At 49.5% G+C, this 19,490-nt stretch overlaps 1 protein-coding gene across 1 annotated transcript in view; it reads left to right on the top strand.

Moving 5' to 3' along the window:
• The window catches only part of KCNK13 (potassium two pore domain channel subfamily K member 13), a 66,473-nt gene extending 60,037 nt beyond the window's left edge, over positions 1–6,436 (top strand). Inside the window, exon 2 of the mRNA XM_055132184.1 lies at positions 4,804–6,436. Within this exon, the coding sequence (XP_054988159.1) occupies positions 4,804–5,693 (890 nt within the window). The 3' untranslated portion in view covers positions 5,694–6,436. The remainder of the gene's footprint in view (positions 1–4,803) is intronic.
• The last annotated feature ends 13,054 nt before the right edge of the window (positions 6,437–19,490 follow it).

The following is a 19,490-nucleotide window of genomic DNA, read 5'->3' as shown; positions in this document are numbered from 1 at the left end:
TACTCCTGGCAGTGCTCGAGGGACCCTGTGGGATGCTGGGAATCGAGCCCAGGCTGGCCACATGCAAGGCAAGTGCCCTACCCGCTGTGCTATCACTCCAGCCCCAGATTTTTAAAGATTTTTCAAAAGTTTATCCAACAAATGAATGACCTGAAAACCGAGGGGTATCTAATAAGGAACAGAAGGATAGTCAGTGGGTTAGAGGACACGTGGCCTTTCTTAGGCTTCTCATTCCTGCCAAGATCTGTAAAAAGTTTCTTTAGCAATTGACATCTGGGCCACGGGGATAACTCAAAGGCCTAGTGTGTGCTTTGCTTGCAGGAACCCCGAGTTCAATCCCCAGTGTCAGCAGTCCCTGTGTACCACTAGGTGTGAACCCCACTCCATGTTTGTGGCTGGAGTAGTAATCCCTGAGTACCACTGGTTATGGCCCAAGAGCCAAAAAAATAGGGTGGAGAGACAATTCAGGAGTGAAGTCAATCCCGGCACTGAGTATGGTCCTCCAAGCACCTCCAGGAGTGATCCCTGAGTACAGAACCAGGAATAACCCCTGAGCGTCACCAAGAGTGGCTTAGAATAACCGCAAGAAATTGTTTTGAGTCTGGACCAGGCATTGGTTTCTCTTAAGGGATTAATGCCAAGTGAACACGACAGTTCAGAGCTTTCACGGTTTCGCCTTGATGAATTGTTTTAATTAGGGGCTAAGACCAAAGGTGCGCCAAGGAGATCTCAGCTCGAGTGGTGGCTGCCTCCAGGCCCACACTCAGAGGTGCCAGGCATCCAGTTTAGGGCATCACACATGCCAGGTATGTGCAGTACCTCTGACCTCTGTCCCTCGCGCCGATTAAAATTTGGCAGGCGTGAAGAGTGGTGAATCACAGCCCTCCGTGTTCAGGGAGCTGCTCCCGTTATCTGCAGGACTCAAACTCGGGCTTCTGCATTGCAAAATGCACCCCAAGCCACTGTGCTAGTTCACCAGTTCCCCCAGGATTCCGTTTTGGCGGGTCCGTAGCTGGTGGCAGAGTGGGAGGTTGTGGGTCTCCTGCCCTCGCCTCGCATCCGCCGTCACTTCCCTCCAAAGCCTAGGGACACCACAGAACTGGATGGAGGGTTACAGTCACAGTCGGACTGACCTGAAGAGGTTCCAGGGAGCTGGACTGCCCGGTCGGCTTCCCTGGCCCCCTCCCCCCTTCCAGACTCTCGGGCTCTGCGTCTCCTCCCAGCCACTCGTCTGCTCCCAGACCCAGGGGCAGGACACAAATCAGATGAGCTCAGCCTCGATGCGCAGGGGATAAATTGCGTATTGGAAAGCGCCAACAGTCCAATCAGTCTCCTTTATGTGCCTGTGGAAAGCACGAACACCAAAATGCACGGGACTTAACGGATGCTTCAAAACCAACTGAATGACATCATTTGTTGCCAGAGACACTCATAGACTCCTAAATGAATGTTGTTTTTTTTTTCTTTAGCCCAGGGAAACTTGAAGGAGAGAGTCTGTTTATCATGCCAGCTAGTGCCCTGATTCTGACAACAAATTTGTCCAGCCCTGGGGTATGGATGTCTGTGTCCACCAAGAAGTGAGCGAAACGTGGTTAATCTCCTTCCCTTCTTCCTATATTCTCACGTGGTACCTGACTGTGACTTATATTCTGCCTTGGCAGGCAGAAGGAGCTCAGGCCCGGGGCTGGGGGATGGCTCAGTGCCTACAACACCAGGCATTGCAAGCATCAGGTGATGAGTTCGATCCCCAGTGCAGTCACATACGACAACATCAGTATCCCAGCAGCTCTGCTGTTCGTGCCTGGCTGCTCTGCTCTCTGAGACCTCCAGCATCACAGGGCCCGGGAGATGATTCAGAGGGCTGGCACAAGAATGCTGGCACCCTGGCATCTCATGTTCCCTGACACCACCAGGTGTGCCCCCGCTAACAAAAACAAAGAAATGGGACCAGACAGATAATACAGCAGGTAAAGGATTTGTCTTGCATGAAGCCAACCCAGATTCAATCCCCCCCAGCACCACGTATGGTCCCTGGAGCACCACCAGGAATGACACCTGAGGGCAGAGCCAGGAGTCAGCCCTGAGCATCTCCAAGTGTAGTTCCTCCCAAACAAATAAACAAACAAAAAATCAGAGCAGGTCATCAGAGGTATTCGGCCCCCATCAAACCCGTGTCGTGTTTGGTCTCTGTGGTGCGGGGATCTCCCTAGGCCTTTGCCATTGAGCTGCACCCCTGTGCAAACCCAGCGTTTGCAAACGGAATAAGTAAGAGAGCGTCTAGACATTTAAAATCTCTGGAACAGAATCCCTGGAAGTCTCATTCACGGGGAAAATTCTGCTGCTTAAACTTGTTGAACTGCTCAAACCAAGCCCTGTATGTGCCGGCTCCCTCCTCTCCCACGTAGCCACAAGAAGACCCTGACGCTCGGGGGGCGGGGGGTGGGGCCGCTCTGTGGCCCCTGACTTTGGCCTGGACTCTGGGGAGCGGTGGATTGTCCCTCTGCGTAAGGACCTCACAGTCCAGGTCATCCTGTGTGGCCCTTGAACTTAACTCAATCGATGACCGTCCAGCTGCTCCCCCCAGCCCCAGCGGAGGGATCAGATGGGAAGATGTGGAAGGAAAGCCCCGTCCAGTGGGGTCTCGTGTGTCCTCTGCTGGTTGTTGGTGAGCTGCCGCCACCTCCCCCGGCCCCATGCCTCTCCTTCCTTCCGGGCCCTCCCCCCTCTCCAAGACTCGATCCAGTTTCTGGAACACTGGCCCATCGATGAAGCGTCCAAGAGACGTTTCTCCTTTTCTCTGTCACCTTGGTTCAACGTTCCCGGAAAGGGCTGGCACTCGTTTTCTCTGGCCTGACAGCATTGGGGCGAGGGTTCCGACTTCTATTTTCTCCCTTCTCAGTCCAGAACCCTCGGCGGGTTTCAGGGTTCACTGGGCTGGAGGAGATGAACCTCTGGGTTCTTGGGATTAAGAAGGAAAAGATACTCTCAGTTCCATCCCTAAACTCGGAGTTTTTTCCCTTCATTTTCCTCCACGTCACCTCGTTTCAGCTGAGATAGCATCGGGAAAGATGATGGTGAGGGGCTGGAGGGATAGCACAGCGGGTAGGGTGTTTTTGCCTTGCACGCGGCCGACCCGGGTTCGATTCCCAGCATCCCATATGGTCCCCTGAGCACTGCCAGGAATAATTCCTGAGTGCAGAGCCAGGAGTAACCCCTGTGCATTGCCAGGTGTGACCCAAAAAGCAAAAAAAAAAAAAAAAGATGGTGAGACTGGGGTTCCACGTGGTCAACCGGACCTGGTAAGAAGCTTCGGTTTCAGCACTGGCTTTGATCTGAAGGGCTTTGATCTGAAGGGAACTCGGGAGCTGAGGAGCCTCTCTATGCTTCCTTCGTGGGTTTCTGTCAGGTCCGGAGCTGTGGATGCTCTGACAAACCGTCTTCCAGTGGCCAGGGGGTCGTTGGCTGCAGGGGTGCAGAGCCCAGGGCCCCGCTGTGAGAGCCCCATAGAGAGCACAGCTCCGTTCTGCTTCTCTTTCCCTGAGTGATGTACATTGTCCCACGGTTGGTATTCTTAGTGGCACGTCTGCGCGCGTGGGTGGAAAGGTCTAGAAGGTGAGGATTGGGAACAGTAAGAAGCCAAGCAAAAGACACACACAGTTTCTATTCTTTCCAAAATCAATCAGCACGTCAGCTTTCATTTTGCAAGGAAAGGTGTACGTTTGAAGAATTTTGTTCAAAAGGTGAGACCGTCTTGAGCACATTTCTCATGTCTGCTTGTGCTGGCCTGCTGTTTCTCTGCCCAGAGCATCTGCCAGACTTACACACCCATGCACACTCACAGTCTCACACACTCACGCACACTCTCACCCACACACACTCATGCATGCTCACGCACACCCACACATCCACATATGTACAGTCACATGTGCACATATGCACAATCACAGGTACAGACCCACACACATGCACACATGTAAATTTACACATGCATGATCACATGTGCACACATTCATGCACACACACACATGTACACATACCTTGCCTGCCTCACGCTTTTGTTGCTGTTGTTCTGAGCCCATTTTGTGATGCTCAGGGTTACTCCTGGCTTGGCACTCAGGAATCACTCCTGACAGTGCACGGGGAACCATATGGGAGCCAGGGATCGAACCCAAGTCGGCACATGCAAGGCAAGCACCCTCCCTGGGGAATATCTCTCTGGCCCCGCATTTCTCTTAAGTTTGCAAATGTCCCTGCTTTATCTTCTCAAGTGTGAGAGGGGTTCCCTTCCTACACGACACAGCGGCCCCCTGGCTAGAGTAGCTCTCCACGAGGGTGGGCGGGCACTGCATCCCTCCGTCCTTCCCACAGCTGTATCCCCCGGGCCCGGAGTAGCTCTGTAGCTGCTTTCAGAATATATGGCTCCTAGCCAGTCCGGATGAGCCTTGCCTTGGTCTGGGCCTCTGTGAGAACTTGTCTGTTGATGGTGATCGCTCGTTCGAGTACTGTACAAGGTGCAGACATCCAGCCCGCTCATCACCACACCACAGCCATGCTGAGTCACCTGGACAGTGTGGCACGGGGCACCCCAGGGACGGTCGGTGACGCCTCTCTGAAACACAGTGTCTTCAGGAGGAAACACGATCCCCTCTCCCCCTCCGTGCCCCTCCATCCACTCTGATTTCTGGGAAAAGAGTACTGTCACTGAGTCCTCCCACAAAACTGCTTCTTTAGCTCCTTGGCCAGACATCAAAGCCCCACGCCCGCCCCCTCACACTTCTCCCCTCTGGTTTCTGTCTCCTGCAGGGTTCGGCATGACAACACCCACGACGGTCGAGGGGAAAATCTTTCTGATCTTCTACGGCCTCGTGGGCTGCGCCAGCACCATCCTGTTCTTCAACCTCTTCCTAGAGCGCCTCATCACCGTCATCGCCTACGTCATGAAGTCGTGCCACCAGCGGCAGCTGCGGAGACAGGGGGCTCTGCCCCCGGAGAGCCCCGCCAAGCCGGGAGCGGCCCGCGCCGACGGCCCGAGCGCCTGGAAGCCCTCGGTGTACTACGTTGTGCTGATCCTGTGCGTGGCCTCGCTCCTCGTGTCCTGCTGCGCCTCGGCCATGTACGCCGCCTTCGAGGGCTGGACCTACCTGGACTCGCTTTACTTCTGCTTCGTGGCCTTCAGCACCATCGGCTTCGGGGACCTGGTCAGCAGCCAGAACGCCAAGTATGACAGCCAGGAGCTCTACCGCCTGGCCAACTTCATCTTCATCCTCATGGGCGTTTGCTGCATCTACTCCCTCTTCAACGTCATCGCCATCCTCATCAAACAGCTGGTGAACTGGATCCTGCGGAAGCTGGAGGGGAGGTGCTGCCGCCTGGGCCCCGGGGGGTTCCTGCAGACGCGCAGGAACGCCGTGACCCCGGGCCACTTGCACAACCGCGGGAACATCTCCATCGACACGGACGGGGTGCTGGAGAGTGACACGGACGGGCGGCGGCTGTCCGGGGAGATGATCTCCATGAAGGACTTCCTGGCCACCAACAAGGTCTCGCTGGCCATCCTGCAGAAGCAGCTGTCGGACACGGCCAACGGCTACCCGCACCATCCCGGCTCACTGTCCCAGGACGAGTTCTCGGGCGGGGTGGGAGCCCTGGCTATTATGAACAACAGGCTGGCGGAGACCAGTGGGGACAGGTAGATGCCAGGGGTCAGCCCTGGGCACGCGGGCCCTGGGGAGGGGGCTGTGGACCAACGGGCTGTCCTCCGGCCCCACTCTGCAGCCTGTTTTCTGAAACCTCCAGCCCAGCGTCAGAAAGCTCCTCTCCGGGCCCCAGCCACGAGTGGGCAGCCGGCAGGGCGGGCACCTGAGGCTTCCATGCCCATCTCCCAGTCTCCATCCCTCACACCCAAGTCCAGTCTTTCTACAAGAATCACAAAAGCATCCACATCGCTCAGTGGCCTCAGCCCCGGGATTCTGACTGGCACGGGAGGGAGCCCGGTGGCCCGCCAGGCTCTGGCCCTCACTGGAAAGCAAGATCCTCAAGCTCCTACTTTCCTCCCTGGAACTCTGGATGGCTGAAGCCGCCCCTGCAGAAGACGCCAAAGCAGGGCGTTGCTGGACGCGGCGCGTGCGCTCGCCTTTTGTTGGGCTTCTTCCGAGCAGGCTTGTCAGTGGTCCCAACGCGAGGGAGACCATCTGTTCTCTGCATCCTGCTTCTCCATTCTTGTATTTTTAGGAGCAAGGTGTCCGTGGGAGACCAGGCGGTAAGAGAACCAAGCTTGGCTGCAGTTCCTTAAGCCTCAACCAGGCGGTAGGAGAAATTAACTTGTGTAACTCAAGAAGAGTTTGGTTGCAGAAACGGTCATTTTTTTTTTACCGCTCTGCAATAATGGCTATTTATTTAAAAAGAACATTTAATAAATGCTCATTTTATTAACTAAGATGACCTGTGTGCTCAGTGTGTGTGTGTATGTGTGTGTGTGTGTGTGTGTGGTGTGTGTGTGTGTGTGGGGTGTGTGTGTGTGTGTGGGGTGTGTGTGTGTGTGTGTGTGTGTGTGTGTGTGTGGTGTGTGTGGTGGGTGTGTGTGTGTGTGTGTGTGTGTGCGCGGGCGCGGGCGCATACCCCAAATTGATCGGGCACTTAATGTGATCAGGAGCCCGGTAAGCCTTTATCTTCAACCTTAATCCCAAGGATCCGGGGATTTTGTGAGAATTGTTTTGGTTTCTGGGCTGGAGGAACATTCTAGACCATGACATTTGACTTCTCATGTCTAATAATCCGTTTTGTTCTGCTTTCTGGGATTGCAGTGAGTCGAGTTACATAACCTCTGAGCTGTCTCGCTGCCTCTTGAGTGCGGGGGGGGGGGGGGGGGGGGAGCTGAGTTAAAACGGGATCGCTGTTTGCGGCTCCGAGTGGCGGAACACAGCAGCTCACAGAAATGATGAAGAAAGCCGGGTGCAACAAAGGAGATAACGCAGAAAAACTCTTCCTGGTAAAACTGACAGGCAGAGCAGAAAGCAGAGCCCAGAGACCTTCTGGAAACTTCCCACCCACCCCTTTTCCTGGAAAACCCTCGGGAACCCCACCTGCCACCAGTTTGTCTCGTCCACCGGGGACAGAAGCCAGAGGGTTTCACCGTGTCTGAGCTCAGGGCTGATGGGAGCCGGGAGGTCCTTCCCCCATCTCCCAGCAGCCTCCCAGCCTCCCTCAGCTGTTCCCACTTCAGGCTGCTCGTGTGTGTGTGTGTGTGTGTGTGTGTGTGTGTGGAGGGGTTACCTTGCAGGCAATGCTCAAGTGGTCAGGGGGGCACTCTGACTAGATAGTTCAATGGTCAGGCCCTGCAGTGCTCACAGGACCAAACTCAGGGTCTTGTGGGTGCAAAATAAATGCCCCAGTCCTTCGTGACATCTCCTGGTGATGGTTGTTCCCACCTTGCCCTTTGTCAGGGGCCTTGACCTCCATGTCCCTAGTGCAGGGTAGGAACCAAGCAGGTCCTGGAGCCCCTGACCCAAGTCCCTAACACCTTGAGATGAGCCAGGAGGGGGGAGAGCACTCATGTAAACAAGGTCTGGTTCCTAGAAGGTTGGTTGTACTGAACAGTTTTTGCAGGGAGATGTGATGTCAAAACACACTCGGAGTAGGATCCAAAATTGGTATTTAGTTGTTTAAGCTAACTAAGAAAAATAAAACTGAATTTATAATGAGCTTCCTGAGGAGTTCTCTTGGGGTCTTGGAGAATGAATTTGTTCTCTTCTGGGGTGGAGGTTCCCTGTCTGGAAGAACATTTGCACAACAATAATTTGCACACCAAGACAGGGAGAGATGTGCAGTACTTTTATGGCTATGAGTGGGTGGATGGGTGGGTGGATGGGTGGATGTACGAATAAATGGATTATGGGAGGATGGATTGATAGATGGAATGGAGGAAGCATGGATAGATGAAAGGATGGACAGAAGGATAAATGGAATGATGGATAAATGGGAGGATGGATGGAATGAAGGGAAGAAAGATGGATGGATGATGGATGGATGGATGGATAATGGATGAATGTATGGATGGATGGTGGATGGGTGGAAGGAAAGACCGATGGGAAAATATGCCAAGATTGCAAATCTATGGAATATTGCTTAGTTAAATCTGTTGTTGCTCTCAGAATAGAGTAAGGACTGTTGCTCTCAGCGTGAATTGGTCAACAAGAGAATTTTCAGAGAGCAATACCAAAGCTGGAGTTCAGAGGAGGCAAGGGGGCACACATGTACACACAGGCTCATTCTCCTGGGTGAAAGACCACCTCCCGCCCTTCACCAGAGTCCTCTCCTCTTCCTGCCGGTGCCTGGGCTTATAGCTCTGTCCTGTGTCACCTCGGTGCCCACACTGCAGGATGCCAGCTTTCTTGCCACGTCTTCTGTTCAGTCATCCTGAACTATCTCACTAGAGAGCTTTCTTCTCACTGGCAGCCTGCTGGCCGAGAAGAGAGTGAGAGCAGAAGGCTTCGCATTCAGCCCAGGCTCCAGTGGCCCAGAGCTGCCCCCGAATGATAGAGGGTCCCCTAGACATGACCCGTTGTGGATGGGCTCACATCTCTTCAAGATTAGAAAGGTGGAGATGTCTTACTTAGGGCAGGGGCTTCCAAAATGAGACGAATTTCTCATCTCTCTATACTACCTGAATCATAACTGTTGAATGTTTCTTTTGAGGGGAGTATACGCAGGGATGCTCATGGGTTACTCCTGGCTCGGTACTCAGGAATCACTGTTGGTGATGCTTAGGGGACCATATGGATACCCTAGGTTGACCACGCGCAAGTCAAGTAAGTGTCTTAGCCACTGTGCTATCACTCCAGCCCGTTTTTGAATGCTTCTATTGACACAAGGTATTTATGTTGAATTTTTTGGCCCAGGAAAGGGGTGTTTGGGTGATACCCAGTGGTGCTCAGAACTTACACTTGCCTCTGTGCTCAGGAAACCATATGTGGTGCTGGGGATCACATCAGGGTCCGCTGCATGCAAAGCACATGCCTTAACCCTATATTATCTCTCCGGTCCTGGGTCATGTTTTAATACTAACCCAAAGGATCTGCAGCCAGGTGTGTGTGAGCACTGCAGTCCCCCAGGTAACAATATGTGAGAGCACAGCAAGCCCCAGGGAGCACTACACCCAGAGTGCAAGAGCACAACTCGAGAACATGGATCCGAGAGCATGTGCCCAAGCACCACCCACTGGAGAGCACTGCAGCGTGTGTGTGAGCCCAGGGAGTCCCAGCCTCAAAGGCAAGCCCCACTGCCAGGTGTGTGAGCCCCGGCCCAGAGGACTCCCCAGCACCGCCAGGAGTGATCCCCAAGCACCGCCAGGAGTGATCCCCGAGCACCACCAGGAGTGATCCCTGAGCACCGCCAGGAGTGATCCCCAAGCACCGCCAGGTGTGGCCCTTGAAACAAAAATACATATTTACCTATACGTGCATGCCTACCTACTTGCCTACATACTTACATTAAATAGAGTGCTAAGTGTGTCATTCTAGTTCCTAGCGTCACCGGGGCTGTATCTTCTCTTGGGGAACCAAACTGGAGTTCTTTCTGTACTCCACCACCCACCCACCCCCAACTTGCAACTTGCAGCTTTCTCCAGCCCCACAGAGAAATTAATTTGAGAAATCATTTCTGCCCCTCCCCCCCCGCTCCAGAGGGCTGGGGTGCAAGCTGTGCTTGATTCCCAGAACACATGGTGCCCCCAACGGGTGGCACATACATGCAGTGCGGGCTCGGGGGTTAACTCCTGGAGCAGGAAAGTTCATCCTCGGAGAAACCGTGGTTAAATCCTGTATATTGGATTTAGGATACCGACTTCAAAGTTTGCGTTGCGAGGATTGTTCTGCAGTTATGTAAAACGTGAACTTAGGGGAAAGGTGGGCACTGGCGCATGGGAACTCTCTGTCCTATTTTTACAGTTCTACTCTATGTCAAAAATTGCCTCCAAGTAAAAAATTCAAAAGGAAACATCTAGACGTTCTCGCGGTTGCCCAGCTTGTCGCACCGGGGCGGGCTGCTACTTGGGCACATTTTTCTGGTTCAAGTCTTTTCTCACTTCTTGGGGAGGGGTTGGCCTGGGGTGCAAAGTAGTGGTTGTGGGAGTCAGATTCCCAGGCCACCAGGACCAGAGGAACCTGCCCTGCGTACTCGAAGGTGATGCAAAGTCTCAGACACAAGCCTGACTTTAGTCAGAAGTTCTGAGGGCGGGGCCCCACCGCCGGGCCTGCACAGATACCCCAGAGCCTTTTCCCATAAAGAATGCTGAGCATGAGCCGCGTGGGACAGGAGAGACCCCTGAGGCCCTACCTGCCTCTCCACCTACCTGCCTCTGCCACTAGTCTAGCTCAGTGACCCCAGAAAGGAAGCGCTTGTCTCTGTCTAATGATCCCCGGTTGCCTAGACGCCCACATAACTGCTCTGAAAAGTGCTTCCAGCCAGATCCTAGAGGAAGGGGGTGAGTTTACCTCCTGGACTTACACAGAAGGGGGTGGGTCATTATTATTATTTTTTAATTGAATCACTGTCTCTTGCCCACATGCCTGGCTGTGTTCCCCAGGGCCCCTCGGAGGGGATGGGCTCCAGCTTCCCTCCCCACCCCGAGCAGGGCTCCTGGCGGCCGAAGACCACCAGGACCTAGCCACAGCCATGCTCAAGGCCCCTCTCCACACGTTCAGACAGGCCTCATACATGAAGGTACCGGCAGAGGAACCCAGGTGTGTGATATCTTGTAGCCTACTTCTCCCTCTGGGAGAAACTGGCAATCTTCTGAGAGTTTCCTGCCCACATGGGACAGCCTTGCAAGCTTTCCATGGTGTATTCATATGCAAAATCCAGTAACTAGCTGGATCTCATTCCCCTGACCCTGAAAGAGCCCCCAGTGCGACATCATTGGGAGGGCCAGTCTATCAACCATGGAGCAATATTCCTGGCCCTGCCTCTACTGTCCTTTGGTGTCAGTCTCATACTATGTTGTTTTATATTCCGCAAAAGAGGGCAGTCATTCTAGTCATTCTATGTCTGTCCCTCTCTTTCTGACTCTTTTCACTTAGCATGATACTCTCCGTGACCATCCACTTGTAAGAAATTTTCATGACTTCATCTTTCCTAACAGCATAATATTCCATTGTGTAGATGTTTCTTCAACCAGTCATCTGTTCTCGGGCATTTGGGTTATTTCCAGATTCGGGCTGTTATGAACAGTGCTGCAATGAACATACAGGTGAAGGTGTCATTTCTACTGTGTGTTTTTTTTGCACCTTCAGGATATATTCCCAGGAGTGGTATTGTGGGGTCATATCAAAGCTCAACTTCTAGTTTTTTTTTTTTTTTTGCTTTTTGGGTCACACCCAGCAATGCACAGGGGTTACTCCTGGCTCTGCACTCAGGAATCACTCCTGGTGGTGCTCAGGGGACCATATGGGATGCTGGGAATCGAACCCGGGTCAGCCGTGTGCAAGGCAAACGCCCTACCCGCTGTGCTATCATTCCAGCCCCTCAACTTCTAGTTTTTTAAGGAATGTCCATATTGTTTTCCAAAAAGGCTGGACCAGTTGGCATTCCCAGCAACAGTTCATTATTTTTTTTGTTCCTTTTTTTTTTTTTTTTTTTTGCTTTTTGGGTCACACCTGGCGATGCACAGGGGTTACTCCTGGCTCTGCACTCAGGAATTACTCCTGGCGGTGCTCAGGGGACCATATGGGATGCTGGGAATCGAACCTGGGTCAGCCGCGTGCAAGGCAAACACCCTCTCCGCTGTGCTCCAGCCCCAGTTCATTATTTTTTAAGGTAGTTGTGAAAAAAGCTAAAAGCCATAACCTTGTGATTGTCCCTGGGTAGGATTTCTGCAGATTCCCAGGGCATCCACTGTTTGCACTGAGTCCAGTCTCTGCAGCAACTGGCCCTGGAATCAGAGTTATTACCAGATCACCTGCCAGAGAGACACAGGCACATCTGCCATCTTCCTGAGAATCATCAGCATTTGTACGGCAGAGACAGCTCCGTTGGCCAATCATATGCCCCACACACAGGAGGCCCAGATTTGAGTCTCAGCACCACCACTTGGGCCTCTCCAGGGGTCCTCCAAGCAGGGAGCCAGGAGTAGTCCCCACGCACCACCATCTGGTGAGGCCCCAAACAAAAGCACACAGCACTGATTCACGGCACCTGCCTCCGTGGGTCCTGATTCAAGAGTCTGGGGAGACAGTTCTAAGCAGCAGTAGGGCTGGGATTCCTATCTCTGTGCTCAGCAGCGACCCCTGGAGATGTTCAAGAGACCATCTGTGGAGCAGGGACCATATGTCCTGGCTGCCACAGCCACGTGCTAGGCAATTGCCCCCATCTAAAGCCCATGATGAATCATTTTGTTTGTTTGTTTGTTTGTTTTAAATCTCAGGGCTTACTTATGGCTCTGTGCTTTGAAACCACTCCTGGCAGGGCTTGAAGGACCATATGAATCACCAGAAATCAAACCCAGATCAGCTGCATGCAAGGCAAGGGCCCTGCCCATTGTACTATCTCTCTGGCCCCTGTGAGTAGTTTTTTTTAATAGTTTCCATAATTATAATGAGATTTTCATAAGGTACTAAATGTATGCTGTGCCACTTTATATTGTTTGTATTTGTGTGTTATTTTGTTTTTCCCAAGCTAAGCTCTATAGATTTGTTTTGGAAGTTCTAGCCTAGCTTAGGAAAGAGTTATTTTGCGTCTACTCAGACAGGAGACTCGGTTGAACAGCTTCCCTGGCCTTACACATCGAGTCACACAAGGCCTTCTTGTTGGGTCCATATGCAATAATACAATACCCCACTTCTTAACAAGCACATGGTAAGCACAATTGAGAGAATACTTGAGTTTAATGAAAGAACAAAAAGTAAAGGATTGCAAATCTCATTCAAAGAATGATAGAATACATCACACATACCACCACCACCACCACCATGAAAGAAGGGGTGCTGGAGAAAGATTGCTATATAATTGGTAAAGACTAACAGGTGTATCCTGTATCACTGTCATCTCATTGTTCATCGATTTGCTCAAGCGGGCGCCAGTAACGTCTCCGTTCATTCTAGCCCTGAGATTTTAGCAGCCTCTCTTTACTCGTCCTTTCCAAGGGTGCTACATTGGAGGCTCTTTCAGGGTCAGGGGAATGAGACCTATCATTGCTACTGACTTTGGCATATCAAATACACCACGGGGAGCTTGCCAGGCTCTGCCATGTGGACAGCATACTCTCAGTAGCTTGCCAGGTTCTCCTAGAGGGAGAACTAGACAATAAGAAACTAACAGATGTAAATGCAATATTCAAACTAATTAGCAGAATACACAATTTTTTCAAATGCACATGGACTTTCTCCCTGATCCATTACATGTTAGGCCATGAAACAAGTTTTCAGTGCTGGGGATGTGGTTCTAGGTCGTGGAGCATGTGCACAGAGATCCCCAGGTTTGTTTCTCCTCCCTGACACCTTTTGGTCTCCCAGGCACCAGGGCGGACCCTGTGACAATGGTGGCAGAAGGAGGCGGAACCAAATAAAAGCAGTCTTAAAAGGAAGGTTGAAGTCATGCAGAATGTCTTTCCTAATAACAATAAAATAAATCTAGAGATGAATACCAGAAGGAAAATTAGAAAATTTAATTTTTACCAATCTGTGGACTGGAGCACAGTGGGTAGGGCGTTTGCTTGCATGCGGCCGACCCTGGTTCGATTCCTCCATCCCTCTCGGAGAGCCCGGCAAGCTACCGAGAGTATCCTGTCCGCACGGCAGAGCCTGGCAAGCTACCTGTGGCGTATTCGATATGTAACAACGATATGCCAAAAACAGTAACAACAAGTCTCACCATGGAGACGTTACTGGTGCCCGCTCAAGCAAATCGATGAACAATGGGGCATCAGTGCTACAATGCTACCAATCTGTGAAAATTAATTAACACAATCTTAGATAACCATTAATTCAGAGAAGACGTAGACATGAAGTTAGGACTTAGTTGGGAACCAGTGAGATCATAGCACACCCAAACCTTTGGAGTTCAGTGCCAAGGTGTATCTATTTGTATCTGCATATATATCAGCTTTAGACATATTTGAGAAGAAAATCTCAACTTCATAAACTTTTTTTTGGCTTTGGGGGCCACACCCAACATGTTCAGGAGTTACTCCTGGCTCTGCACTTAGGAATTACTCTGAGGGTGCTTGGGAGACAATATGGGGTGCCAGAGATCAAACCCTGGGTTGGCCAAGTACAAGGCAAACGCTCTACCTACTGTACTATGTCTTTGGCCCCTCACAACCTAACTTTAAACTTTCAGGAACTTCAGAAAAAAGAACAAACTAAACAAAAATTTCTCAGAAGGAAATAAATAATAAACAAAGCACTGTAGCACTATCATCCTGTTGTTCATCGACTTGCTCAAGAGGGCACCAGTAGCGTCTCCATTGTGAGACTTGCTGTTACTGCTTTTGGCATATTGAATACACCGAGGGTAGCTTGCCAGGCTCTGCCATGTGCGTAGGATACTCTCGGTAACTTGCCGGGCTCTCTGAGGGGGACGGAGGAATCGAACTCATGTTGGCCGTGTGCAAGGCAAACGCCCTACCTACTGTGCTATCACTCCAGTCCAATAAACAAAGCAGAGGGGAAAAAATATAATACAGGATAGAGAAGAAAAAATAAGCCAAGCGTTGGTTCTTTGTACAGAGCAACAAATCGACAAATATTTGCTTAGATTAACTGGGGAAAAAATTAGAGAAGACATTAGCACTGTCATGCCATTGTTCATCAGTTTTCTTGAGTGGGCACCAGTAATGTCTCTATTATGAGACTTGTTACTGTTTTTGGCATATCAAATACGCCACGGGTAAGAGAAGACATAAATAACTGAAATTGAATATGAAATCAGTGCTGTTACTATTGATTTTATAGAAATAAAAAAGATGAGAGGCAAGTATAAGTAATGCTTGTTTGCCAACAAATCGGATTTAGAAATTCCCAAACTTATTTTACCTACCATCCCCTTTTGATATGTAACAAATTACTTCATGCAACCTTTGCCCCCAAAACTACCATCTTTAAATGAACAGAGCAAGTGACCCCCAATTTCCCCAGAGGCTACTGACACTCCCTGTGCATCATTCTAGAACCTCTGGAATTGCCCACGGTGGGAAACAGTGGGCTGAATGAAATGTCTATATTTCTAGAACTGTACACGAAGAAACAGAAATCTGAATAGTCCTTTAAGGGACTGAATTTGCCATCAAAACTCTCCCGTAGACAAACCCGTCACCAGACGACCACACTGAGCTTGAAGATGAGCACCAATCCATCTCAGACTCTTCCCAAAGAACAAAGGAGAAGAGATAGCTTTCTACTGAGTCATTCTATGGAACCACACGCTGATCCCACAGCTGAGTAATAACACTGCAAGAAAACAATGAAGATTGATGGGGAAAATCCTCAGCAAAATACTGCCCAACTGAATTCAGTGGCATACTGGATGCATGATGTACCATAACGAGTGGGGTTTATTCCTGGAAGACACAAAGATGGATCCAGTTCATACACAGTACCAGAGTGAAGGGGCAGAAATGTGGTCATCTCAATTGACGTAGAAAAGGCACTTAACAAAATTCAACACCCTTTCATCATAAAAAAAGCCAACTGAGAATAGAAGGAAATTACCTCCACATAATAAATGCCATATAAGAACAACCCCCGGCTAATATCAAACTTGATGGTGAAATACAGAAAGCACTGCCTCTGAAATTAGGTATAAGACATTTAATACCTCAGTTAGCCATATCTTTTTTGGGGGGAGTGGGAAAGGGCAGCGCTCAGGGGTGATTCCTGGCTTTGCACTCAGGAACCACTCCTGATGGGCTCAGGGGACCACATAGAATGTCCAGAATCGAATCTGGGTTGACTGCATGCAAGGCAGGCACCCTATCTGGGATGCCGGGCATCAAACCTGAATCAGTCGTGTGCCATGTACACATCCTACTGGCTGGACTATCTCTGCAGCAAATGTTCATATATTTGATGTTTGTTTGTTTTTCTTTTTGGGTCACACGCAGCAATGCACAGGGATTACTCCTGGCTTTGCACTCAGGAATCACCCCTGGCAGTGTTCAGGGGACCATATGGGATGCTGGGAATCGAACCCAGGTTGGCCGCGTGCAAGGCAAACGCCCTACCCACTGTGCTATTGGTCCAGCCCCGTTCATATCTTTGAGACAGGATGAATAGTCCTGCATCATTTAATGACATTTCAGTTCATATCAGATGTCTTACACGATGGTGGTCCCAACAGACTAAGAAGCAATAGGATTTGAAATGGAATCCTTTTGTCTATTTCTTTTGGATTACTTCTCCGATTAATTTCAAGTCAAATTAAACCAAATTGCCATTTTTTCACCACATAATTATCGCACCCTTTATTCTCTGTCCCCAAATTGGTTTCTGAGTTCCCATCACAGGCTCTCCCTATGGTCTGATCCTGTTTCAGCGCCCTGCTGGTCTGGTCTTGTTTGCGCCTGGTGCCAAACTCAGGTCTCAAGATTGAAGGCAGACCTTTGCTGCCAAGTCACTGCCCGGTTCAGACATTTGGGGATGGGTGAGGACCAGGGGGTCACTGCTGGGAATTAAAATGGGGTCCACCACCTGCCAGGTGAGGAAGGTCTTATTCCCTGGACTGTCTCCCAGGCCCTGTCCTGATGCTTGGACAGTAAGCAAATCTGCAGCATCTTTCCCAGTGGGGATGCACTCACATTTTCCTTCTACTGCACCCCAAACCATCGTCCATTTGTGTGAATAAACCTTTGAAAGACCATGTGTGTGTGTGCCTATTCAACAAGGACTGGGGGATGACTGGGGATGTCATGCATCTATCCTTGGGACTCTGATGCACGCGTGTAATTAAGTGGGAACATTTACCCCACAGAGCAATTGTCAGAGCTTTTTAAAGCTGGGACTTTCAAACCACTCCGTGGATGTGACACTGTGACAGAGATACAAAATAAATTTTACATGGTGACAGCACTGACTCTTCAGTCACTGATTCAGTTTTAGAAGTCTGGATTTTGCAGCATTAAGGTAAATTTTTTCTTAAGTGTAATAGTTTAACGACAATGCTCAAATTATCAGTATTTAATGTATTGGGGGAGGAGTTTAGAATGGAAGAAAATGTTTGCTGAACCGTCAAAGATGGGACGTGTGTTGAACTCACATATTCAGTTTTAACATATAATCCATACTTTGTAATCTTTCATCAAAGACAGTTTAGTAATAAATGATTTTAAGTAACATTGGCACAATTATCGAAAGAATCACTTAACGGCAGCACCCCTTTTTTTTTGGCAAAAAGCCATCATAAACTCTATGACAATTATGTGGTAAAGTTGGTGAATCTTAACTGTCCTCGAGAGATGGATCCCTTTTTTGCAGTGACTTTCCTTTCTACAGCTCACTGTCCACGTAATGATGCCTAACAGACGTCTGAAATGATGTTCACTGAATATTAATGATGTTGTTATTTCTATGTTATCAAAGGCAGGATGATTTTTAACTTTTCTGCTGAGTTCTTTTTTTGCAGTGTTCAGATTCTTCATAGAAAGCATCAATCACTTTTTATGAATTCAGTTAGAGGGATTTATCTTGAGGCAAAAAAAGAAAAAAGTAAAAAGAAACCCTGGAAAGAAATATGCTGAGATATTAAAGTGTAGTAAACAAAAAAGTGATTCTGAGCTATAATGTGATTCATTCTTAACTGTTTATTTATAGTCTTGAGGTGCAAGCAAAGAAATCAGCCCATACCCCTCTAGGTAGAAGCATCAGACAGGTTGATAAAAGATAAGCTAATAAAAAATAATATCTCTACCTCCTCTACACCCAAAAGAGAACCAGCAATAACTAAGTTGCCAACATTGCTTCAGATGTAGCTCAAATGAAAGTTGTGGGGAGGAAGAAGAAAGACAGGCAGCTTTCAGGGATGACTGAACAAACATCAGGAAGATGAGATCAGTGGCACAAAACGCCCCCCAAGAGAAGATGACACAGAACATAATAATTTTCAAAGGTGGCTTCACTCTCCCCCACGAAAAGATCTTTGCCCAAAACATATTTTGGAAGTGGTAGGTTTTTCTGTATATTATCTACTACACTAAAGTAAAATTATAGAAAATAAAGTAATTGATCACTGTATCACTGTCATCCCGTTGTTCATCAATTTGCTTAATCGGCACCAGTAACGTCTCCATTCGTCCCAGCCCTGAGATTTTAGCAGCCTCTCCTTACTCGTCTTTCCCAACGATTGGAGGCTCTTTCAGGGTCAGGGGAATGAGACCTGTTATTGTTACTGTATTTGACATATCGAATATGCCACAGAGAGCTTGTCAGTCTCTTCCGTGAAAGTAATTGATATGAAAAGAATATATAGGTGCTTAATTGGATTCTTAATTGGTTTCTCCTAAAACATACCATGTGTTTTCCATTGCTTGAAGAATTTTTTCCATGAGGGCCACACCCAGAGATGCGCAGGGGTTACTTCTGGTTCTGCACTCAAGAATTACTCCTGGCAGTGATCAGGGAACCGTATGAGATTGGCCTCAGTTGGCCTCATTCAAGGCAAGCACCTACCCACTGTACTATCACTCTGGCCCCAGCTTGAAGAGATATGCATGTCATTTCTGATACTGTGAGCTGGCGCACCTGGAATCACTGTCAGAACCTATGATGCACTAATAATAATGAATAATCAAGAACTTTACGTGCTCCCATTATTTTTCTGGGTCTCCTTTCCACCCAGCCCTATATGACACCCGAGGGAAAAGGATTCTATAAAATCGCCTCCCCGAAACTTTCGACAGTCTGAATCCACGGATGCGGAGCCCATCTTGGGTTTGCCCTGTGTCTGGGATTTCATCTCTTTTGCCACGAGAGGATAATTGGACATGGTTCGGGTAATAGATTTTAGCTCCTCTACAATTGCTCTCTATCTGTGGGTGCTTGTTGCTTTAGGTATTCAGCATTTATAGTAAAGGTATTGTGGGTTCTGTATTATGGAGTGGAAAAAAACCAGAGATTGGATTTGAATATTAACCCGTTTGTTCATTTCTTGAACTTTCCCTTTTGAGTTGCACATCCCAAAGATAAATGGTCCGTGAGTTGGCTAAAATCTCAGGTTGGAGGTCAGGAAAGGAGCGAACTGTTGTGCGTCGTCTCCTCGCTGCTTGGCAGGACGCTTCGGGGTCGGGTTCGAGGGTCAGGCCGCACAACTCTGCGGGTGTGCAGTTGGCACCCCTCCCGCACCAACCACACCCTCTACTCCTTCGTCCACCTCCATTTCCCTCTCCTTGGTTCACCCCCAACGCTTTTACCAAGTCTAGATCATTTAGTGTCTCCTTTGCAGTGAATAGCAGTTCCTTTAGTAACCACTTCCCAGAGGGGAGTGAAGCTATGTGAGCAGAGCCTTTC

The sequence above is a fragment of the Sorex araneus genome, chromosome 3 (genome assembly GCF_027595985.1).
Source record: "Sorex araneus isolate mSorAra2 chromosome 3, mSorAra2.pri, whole genome shotgun sequence".
Lineage (NCBI taxonomy): Eukaryota > Metazoa > Chordata > Mammalia > Eulipotyphla > Soricidae > Sorex > Sorex araneus.
Note: the sequence above shows the minus strand (reverse complement) of the source record. Positions and strands in the feature narration are given on the sequence as shown.